This window comes from Schistocerca gregaria, chromosome 3 (genome assembly GCF_023897955.1).
Source record: "Schistocerca gregaria isolate iqSchGreg1 chromosome 3, iqSchGreg1.2, whole genome shotgun sequence".
In the NCBI taxonomy this organism is placed as follows: domain Eukaryota; kingdom Metazoa; phylum Arthropoda; class Insecta; order Orthoptera; family Acrididae; genus Schistocerca; species Schistocerca gregaria.
The window spans coordinates 66,306,878-66,317,148 of record NC_064922.1 but is presented as its reverse complement, the minus strand read 5'-3'; the positions used below and the strand labels follow the sequence as shown (position 1 = coordinate 66,317,148).

At 26.6% G+C, this 10,271-nt stretch overlaps 1 protein-coding gene across 1 annotated transcript; it reads right to left on the bottom strand.

Annotated features, from left to right (window-relative positions):
- Window positions 1-5,261: 5,261 nt before the first annotated feature.
- LOC126353979 (NADH-ubiquinone oxidoreductase chain 5-like) lies at window positions 5,262-6,981 on the bottom strand. Its single transcript, XM_050003285.1, has one exon. It carries the CDS (start codon window positions 6,212-6,214, stop codon window positions 5,864-5,866), a length of 351 nt encoding a protein of 116 aa, XP_049859242.1. The 5' UTR covers window positions 6,215-6,981; the 3' UTR covers window positions 5,262-5,863.
- Window positions 6,982-10,271: the final 3,290 nt, after the last annotated feature.

The following is a 10,271-nucleotide window of genomic DNA, read 5'->3' as shown; positions in this document are numbered from 1 at the left end:
CTGTTGCTCAAACAATTTCTTATGAAGTTAGTTTAGCTTTAATTTTATTGTCTTTAATTATTTTCATTGGTAGTTTTAATATGTTTGATTTTATAAACTATCAGCTTTATTGCTGACTTATTATTATTTCTTTTCCTTTAGCTTTAGCTTGTTTTGCTTCTTGCTTAGCTGAAACTAATCGTACTCCTTTTGATTTTGCTGAAGGGGAATCTGAGTTAGTTTCAGGATTTAATATTGAGTATGGTGCGGTTGGTTTTACTTTAATTTTTTTAGCTGCATATAGTAGAATTGTCTTCATAAGAATGTTATTGGCTTTAATTTTTTTGGGCGGTGATTTTTATTCTTTTATATTTTTTATTAAGCTTGCTATTATATCTTTTGGTTTTATTTGGGTTCGTGGAACATTACCACGGTTCCGTTATGATAAATTAATGTACTTAGCTTGAAAAAGTTTTTTACCTATATCTTTGAATTTTTTTATTTTCTTTGTTGGTTTAAAGATTTTATTTATCTCATTTGTTTAGTGAAATTTTTTGAGAAAAGTTAATAGAAGAGTTAAACTTCTAATTTTATGTTTTCAAAACATATGCTTTTCCTAAGCTAATTAACTTTATTCCTTAATTAATTTATCTCATGCGTTTGCGACATGGACATTAATTAAGAAATATGTGAAGTAAATAATTGTTAAGATTTGACCTGTTATAATATAAGGTTCTTCAACAGGTCGTTTACCAATTCACGTTAGTAAGCATACAACAACTACTATAATTCAGAATAAAATTTGATTAATAGGGTAAAATTGAATGCCTCGGAATGGTGTTTTATTATAAAATGGTAAAATTATTAAGAATTTAATTGATAAAAATAATGCAATAACACCTCCTAACTTATTAGGGATAGATCGTAGAATTGCATATGCAAATAGGAAATATCATTCTGGTTGAATGTGAACTGGTGTTACTAATGGGTTGGCAGGTACAAAGTTATCTGGATCTCCTAATAGGTAAGGATTAATTAAACATAGTATAATTAATAATGATGTTATTATTACAAATGTAATAGAATCCTTAAAGGTAAAGTATGGATGGAATGGAATTTTTTCAATATCTCCATTTAGTCCAAGAGGATTATTAGATCCTGTTTGGTGAAGAAAAAATAAATGAATTGCTGCTATAGCAGCAATAATAAATGGTAATACAAAATGGAATGTGAAGAATCGATTTAATGTTGCATTATCAACAGCGAATCCTCCTCATACTCATTGGACTAAATCTGTTCCTAAGTATGGGATTGCTGATAATAAATTAGTAATTACTGTTGTACCTCAAAAAGATATTTGGCCTCAGGGTAAGACATATCCTATAAATGCAGTTGCTATAACTAAAAATAAAATCACTGTACCAATTATTCAGGTATGTATATATATATAAGATCCATAGTAAATTCCCCGTCCTACATGTAAGTAAATACAAATAAAAAATATAGATGCTCCATTTGCGTGTAAGGTTCGGATAATTCAACCATTATTTACGTCTCGGCAGATGTGTACTACACTACTGAATGCTATTTCAATATTTGATGTATAATGTATAGCTAAAAATAGTCCAGTTACGATTTGAATTACCAAACATAACCCTAATAGGGATCCAAAATTTCATCAAAATGAAATATTTGTTGGGGCAGGTAAGTCAATTAAAGAGTTATTAATAATTTTAATTAAAGGATGTCTTAATCGTAAGGGTTTATTCATTAGTAATTATCTTATTTTACGAATAGGTCCCTGATTAATATTGGTGATTTTAACAACTGCTAGTAGTGCTAAAAATAAATAAATTATTATTATTATTGTAATAATGAATGTTGGTCTATTATATAATTTTTCTAAAGATATTGTTATTTCTTGATAATTGATTGAATTATCAATATTTATAGTTTCGGTGTTTTTGACAAAGTCTATAAATATAGATATATCTAGAATAATTAATATTAATATGATAAATACTCACATTATTAATGTAATAATTATAGTGATTGATTTAGGCTGAAATATTTCGTTTGATGCAATTCTTGTAATGTAAATAAATAATACTAGTATACCACCAAGAAATGTTAAAAATAAAATATATGATAATCAATATCTTTCTATTATTGTTCCTGTTATTACTCCAACTAGGAAGGTTTGAAGGATAATAAAAAGCATTATTGATATTGGGTGTCTTAATTTAATAAAATTAATATTTATTACATTTGATAATGATATAATTATTATTTTGTTCATTTCAGGGGTTAGTTTATTTAAAATACCGTTTTTGGGGACCGATGATGGAAGCTTTTCCACCTCTGAAGTTTTAAAAGTGGGGGCTGGACTTATTTCCGGTTTACAAGACCGGCGTTTTTTTTAAACTATTAAAACTAATGTTTATATTCTCTATTTTTACTTCTTTATTGATTTATTTTGCTGGTGTTTATGTTTTTTCTTCTAAACGTAAACATTTATTAATGGTTCTTTTGAGATTAGAATATATTGTTCTTTCTTTATTTATGTTAGTTATTGTTTTTCTTATTGAGTTTGATTATGATTATTTTTTTCCTGTTATTTTTTTAGTTTTTTCTGTTTGTGAGGGTGCTTTAGGTCTTTCTATTTTAGTTTCAATAATTCGTTCTCATGGTAATGATTTTTTTAATTCTTTTGGTTTATCTTTATGTTAAAGTATTTATTTATAACTATTTTTTGATCCCTCTTTGTTTATTAAATAATTGTTGATGGTTGGTTCATTCTTTAATGTTTCTGTCGGGTTTTGTTTTTATAATTTGTGTTTATTCATATGCTGATTTGAATATAATTAGATATTATTTTGGTATTGATTATTTTTCTTTTAGTTTCATTTTACTTAGTTTTTGGATTTGTTCTTTAATAATCACTGCTAGAGGTTCAGTTTATTTAAGTTCATATCATTCTAATTTTTTGTTTTTATGGTTTTGATTTTATAATTATGCTTTATTGTTCATTTGCTAGATTAAGTCTTCTTTCTTTTTATATTTTTTTTGAGGCTAGATTAGTTCCTACTTTACTTTTAATTTTGGGTTGGGGTTATCAACCTGAGCGTTTGCAGGCTGGTGTTTATTTAATTTTTTATACTTTGGTTGCTAGATTACCTTTATTATTAGTTTTATTTAAGGTTTATGATTTTTCTAATACTTTATATTTTCCTTTATTGGTTGATTTTGGTTCTTATTATTTTATGTTTTATGTATTTATAATTTTGGCTTTTTTAGTTAAGATACCTATGTTTTTGGTTCATTTATGACTTCCTAAGGCTCATGTAGAGGCCCCTATTTCAGGTAGAATAATTCTTGCTGGTGTTTTATTAATATCATTTATAGTACTAATTGAAACAATTAGTAATGTTATTTGACCAGGTACATTAGCAGTACGGTTGGCAGCAAATATAATTGCAGGACACTTATTATTAACCTTATTAGGAAACACAGGACCATCTATAGCAATAAACTTAATCTCATTACTAATTATTGGACAAATACTTCTATTAATTCTAGAATCAGCAGTAGCAATAATTCAAGCCTATGTTTTCTCAATTCTAAGAACTCTATATTCTAGAGAAGTATATTAAACCTATGTTAACAACTCACTCAAACCACCCATTCCACTTAGTAGACTATAGACCTTGACCATTAACAGGAGCAATTGGAGCAATAGTCCTAGTATCAGGACTAGCAAAATGATTCCACCTATTTAATATTAACTTATTCATAATTGGATTTGGAATTACCCTACTAACTATAATTCAATGATGACGAGATGTAGTACGAGAAGGAACATATCAAGTATTACATACAGGATTTGTATCAATTGGATTACGATGAGGAATAATTTTATTTATTGCATCAGAGGTATTATTTTTCGTTTCTTTTTTTTGAGCATTCTTTAGAAGAAGATTAGCACCAACACTTGAACTAGGAATACTATGACCTCCAATAGGAATTCAACCCTTTAACCCTATACAAATTCCACTACTTAATACAGCTATTCTTTTAGCATCAGGAGTAACAGTAACATGAGCACATCATAGTTTAATGGAATCTAATCATACTCAAGCACTACAAGGATTATTCTTCACAGTGTTATTAGGACTATACTTTACAATACTTCAAGCATATGAATATTGAGAAGCACCTTTTACCATTGCAGATGCAGTTTATGGATCAACATTCTTTGTTGCAACAGGATTCCATGGTTTACACGTAGTTATTGGAACAATCTTTTTATCAACATGTCTACTTCGACACTCAATAAATTAATTTTCACCAAGACATCACTTTGGATTTGAAGCAGCAGCATGATACTGACACTTCGTAGACGTAGTATGATTATTCTTATATATCTCTATTTATTGATGAGGTAGATAATTGTTTTTCTAGTATAAATAGTACATTTGACTTCCAATCAGAAAGCTTGATATAAATCAAGAAAAACAATTCTAATTCTATCAACAAGAGTTTTCATTAGATTTATTATTCCAATAATTGTTATAATCCTGGCAACAACACTATCAAAAAAATTAATTAATGATCGAGAAAAAAGATCACCATTTGAATGTGGGTTTGATCCAAAAAGATCAGCACGAATACCATTCTCAATACGATTCTTCCTAATCGCAGTAATCTTTTTAATTTTTGATGTAGAAATTGCACTAATTCTACCAATTGTAATTATTTTTAAAACTTCAGACATTATAATCTGAACAGTATCAACAATATTTTTTATTCTAGTTCTATTAGGAGGACTATACCATGAATGAAACCAAGGAGCATTACAATGAGCAGAATAAAGGGTTGTAGTTAAATATAACATTTGGGTTGCATTCAAAAAGTATTGATATTATCAATCAACCTTAAATAGAATAAGAAGCGAAATATTGCAGTCAGTTTCGACCTGGAAGATTGGTATGTACTACCCTTATTCTTATTAATTGAAGCCAAAAAGAGGCGTATTACTGTTAATAATATAATTGAACTATAATAGTTCCAATTAAGGATATGTAAAGCCAATATGAAAGCTGCTAACTTTTTATATTAGCGGTTAAACTCCGTTAACATTTCTAGAATTTATATAGTTTAAATAAAACATTACATTTTCACTGTAAAAATAATATATCTATATTTATAAATACTTAAAAGTAAAAATACTTCCTTAACATCTTCAGTGTCACGCTCTAATTATAAGCTATTTAAGTAAACGAAAAACAATATTACCAAAATAAATATTCAAAAAATAAAAGTTAAAAGATAAATCTTGAAATTAGAATCATATCAACCTTGAATATAACCAATTAAATAAATAAATAATCTATATAAACCTTGACAACCAAGTAATTCACCTCAACCATAATCAAATGACTTAGATGAATAATAACCTATTTTTAAAGGAATATATCTAATAAACTTAGTTGAAAGAAAAGGTATAAATCATATAGAACCAGCAAATCTAACAAAAGAAAGTATACTTAAAGAAAATATATTATGAGAAAAATCAAAATTAGAAATAAGATAACCTAAATAAGCACCTAAAATAACAACTGTAATAGTTAAAAACTTTAAATAATAAGGTAAAGCAATCACATGAGGAATAGGAAAAATTAATCAAGATAAAAGACTACCACCAAAAACAGCAACAAACAATAGACCAATTATTCCAAATGAAATATAATAACCCTTATCATCAAAAGAAAATCTAGAATAAAAATTATTATCACCAGATATTGAATAATAAAACAAACGAAAAGAATAAGAAGCAGTTAAACCAGTAGAAAAAAAAATAAAGAAAAAAAATTAAACAATTAATTCATCTTAAACCACCCATCTCAAGAATTAAATCCTTTGAATAAAATCCCGCTAAAAAAGGTATTCCACACAAAGATAAACTAGAAACATTAAAATAAACTGAAGTTACAGGTATGAAATTAACAATTGATCCTATTAAACGAATATCCTGAGAATCCTTCAAATTATGAATTATTGAACCTGCACATATAAATAATAATGCCTTAAATAAAGCATGAGCCAATAAATGAAAAAATGCAAGCTTTGGATAACCTATAGCCAAAATTCTTATTATTAAACCAAGTTGTCTTAAAGTAGAAAGAGCAATAATCTTCTTTAAATCAAACTCAAAATTAGCGCCCAATCCAGCCATAAATATAGTTATACAACCAATTAAAAGTAAAAATCAACCACAATTATAAGTATCCAATATTGGTCTAAAACGAATTAATAAATAAACACCAGCAGTAACAAGAGTAGAAGAATGAACTAAAGCAGAAACAGGAGTAGGAGCTGCTATAGCAGCAGGAAGTCATGAAGAGAAAGGAATCTGAGCTCTCTTAGTTATAGCTGCTAAAACAATTAATATAGTAATGAGCTTTATTTCAAAAGAATTAGAAATAAAATCATAATAATAAATATAATTTCAACCACCAAAATTTAACATTCATGCAATAGAAATTAAAATAGCAACATCACCAATACGATTAGAAAGTGCAGTTAATATACCAGCACTATAAGATTTTACATTTTGATAATAAATAACTAAACAATAAGAAACTAAACCTAAACCATCTCAACCTAATAAAATTCTAATTAAATTAGGACTAATAATTAAAAAACCTATAGAAAGAATAAATATTAAAACAATAATAATAAAACGATTTATATTCTTTTCACCAGATATATAATCCTCTCTATAATAAATAACCAAAGAAGAAATATATATAACAAAAGATATAAAAATAAGAGATATTCAATCCAAAATTAAAGTTATAACAACTATAGAACCATTTAAATTGAAAAGCTCTCACTCAACAAAAACTCTATAATCAATTATTAAATAATAAATACCTAAAATAAAAATTATAGTTCTCGAAATAAACAAAGAAAAAAAACTCAAAGAACAAATAGAAAATAAATTCATGGCCTAAGATGAAAAACTTCATATCATTGATTCCACAAAACAATATTTTTAATTAAAATACTTAAGCAAACTAAACAAAGAAATATTCACCCTTTAAACAGAGAATATTTAAAGGCAATCAATGTAAAAGTAAAAGATGATATTCACGAAAATAGGCAAGAGAACTAGTATAAACACCAGAATAATAATTCCCATGCTGAGAATAAGAATATATATACAAAGTATAAACAGCTCTAAAAAAAGATAAAAAAATCAAAGCAAAGAATCTAAAAGAAGATCAAGATATAATTCTATTTAATAATCTAATTTCACCTACCAAATTTAAAAAAGGAGGAGCAGCCATATTTGATGATCTTAAAAGAAATCATCATAAAGCCATTCTTGGCATCAAATTAATTATACCCTTGTTAATTAATAATCTTCGTCTACCTAAACGTTCATAAATAATATTAGATAAACAAAATAAACCAGAAGAACATAAACCATGACCAACCATTAGAGAAAGAGAACCTACACAACCTCATCAATTCATAGTCATCAATCCACCAATAACCATTCTTATATGAGCAACAGAAGAATATGCAATTAAAGACTTTAAATCAACCTGACGAAAACAAATAAATCTTACAATAACACCCCCAGATAAACCTAAAGACAATCAAAAATAATTAAACTTTAAACCCAAATAAGAAATAACCTTTATAACACGAAAAATACCATAACCACCTAACTTTAATAAAACACCAGCAAGAATTATTCTACCTGAAATAGGGGCCTCTACATGAGCCTTAGGAAGTCATAAATGAACCAAAAACATAGGTATCTTAACTAAAAAAGCCAAATTTATAAATACATAAAACATAAAATAATAAGAACCAAAATCAACCAATAAAGGAAAATATAAAGTATTAGAAAAATCATAAACCTTAAATAAAACTAATAATAAAGGTAATCTAGCAACCAAAGTATAAAAAATTAAATAAACACCAGCCTGCAAACGCTCAGGTTGATAACCCCAACCCAAAATTAAAAGTAAAGTAGGAACTAATCAAGCCTCAAAAAAAATATAAAAAGAAAGAAGACTTAATCTAGCAAATGAACAATAAAGCATAATTATTAAAATCAAAACCATAAAAACAAAAAAATTAGAATGATATGAACTTAAATAAACTTAACCTCTAGCAGTGATTATTAAAGAACAAATCCAAAAACTAAGTAAAATTAAACTAAAAGAAAAATAATCAATACCAAAATAATATCTAATTATATTCAAATCAGCATATGAATAAACACAAATTATAAAAACAAAACCCGACAGAAACATTAAAGAATGAACCAACCATCAACAATTATTTAATAAACAAAGAGGGATCAAAAAAATAGTTATAAATAAATACTTTAACATAAAGATAAACCAAAAGAATTAAAAAAATCATTACCATGAGAACGAATTATTGAAACTAAAATAGAAAGACCTAAAGCACCCTCACTAACAGAAAAATCTAAAAAAATAACAGGAAAAAAATTATCATAATCAAACTCAATAAGAAAAACAATAACTAACATAAATAAAGAAAGAACAATATATTCTAATCTCAAAAGAACCATTAATAAATGTTTACGTTTAGAAGAAAAAACATAAGCACCAGCAAAATAAATCAATAAAGAAGTAAAAATAGAGAATACAAACATTACTTTTAATAGTTTAAAAAAAACGCCGGTCTTGTAAACCGGAAATAAGTCCAGCCCCCACTTTTAAAACTTCTGAGGTGGAAAAGCTTCCATCATCGGTCCCCAAAACCGGTATTTTAAATAAACTAACCCCTGAAATGATCAAAATAATAATTATATTATTATCAAATGTAATAAATATTAATTTTATTAAATTAAGACACCCAATATCAATAATGCTTTTTATTATCCTTCAAACCTTCCTAGTTGGATTAATAACAGGAACAATAATAGAAAGATATTGATTATCATATATTTTATTTTTAACATTTCTTGGTGGTATACTAGTATTATTTATTTACATTACAAGAATTGCATCAAACGAAATATTTCAGCCTAAATCAATCACTATAATTATTACATTAATAATGTGAGTATTTATCATATTAATATTAATTATTCTAGATATATCTATATTTATAGACTTTGTCAAAAACACCGAAACTATAAATATTGATAATTCAATCAATTATCAAGAAATAACAATATCTTTAGAAAAATTATATAATAGACCAACATTCATTATTACAATAATAATAATAATTTATTTATTTTTAGCACTACTAGCAGTTGTTAAAATCACCAATATTAATCAGGGACCTATTCGTAAAATAAGATAATTACTAATGAATAAACCCTTACGATTAAGACATCCTTTAATTAAAATTATTCATAACTCTTTAATTGACTTACCTGCCCCAACAAATATTTCATTTTGATGAAATTTTGGATCCCTATTAGGGTTATGTTTGGTAATTCAAATCGTAACTGGACTATTTTTAGCTATACATTATACATCAAATATTGAAATAGCATTCAGTAGTGTAGTACACATCTGCCGAGACGTAAATAATGGTTGAATTATCCGAACCTTACACGCAAATGGAGCATCTATATTTTTTATTTGTATTTACTTACATGTAGGATGGGGAATTTACTATGGATCTTATATATATATACATACCTGAATAATTGGTACAGTGATTTTATTTTTAGTTATAGCAACTGCATTTATAGGATATGTCTTACCCTGAGGCCAAATATCTTTTTGAGGTACAACAGTAATTACTAATTTAATATCAGCAATCCCATACTTAGGAACAGATTTAGTCCAATGAGTATGAGGAGGATTCGCTGTTGATAATGCAACATTAAATCGATTCTTCACATTCCATTTTGTATTACCATTTATTATTGCTGCTATAGCAGCAATTCATTTATTTTGTCTTCACCAAACAGGATCTAATAATCCTCTTGGACTAAATGGAGATATTGAAAAAATTCCATTCCATCCATACTTTACCTTTAAGGATTCTATTACATTTGTAATAATAACATCATTATTAATTATACTATGTTTAATTAATCCTTACCTATTAGGAGATCCAGATAACTTTGTACCTGCCAACCCATTAGTAACACCAGTTCACATTCAACCAGAATGATATTTCCTATTTGCATATGCAATTCTACGATCTATCCCTAATAAGTTAGGAGGTGTTATTGCATTATTTTTATCAATTAGAATCTTAATAATTTTACCATTTTATAA

Excerpts from the sequence above, each read along its gene's own strand:
- LOC126353979 (XM_050003285.1), bottom strand. The coding sequence starts at position 6,214 with ATGGCTGGATTGGGCGCTAATTTTGAGTTTGATTTAAAGAAGATTATT.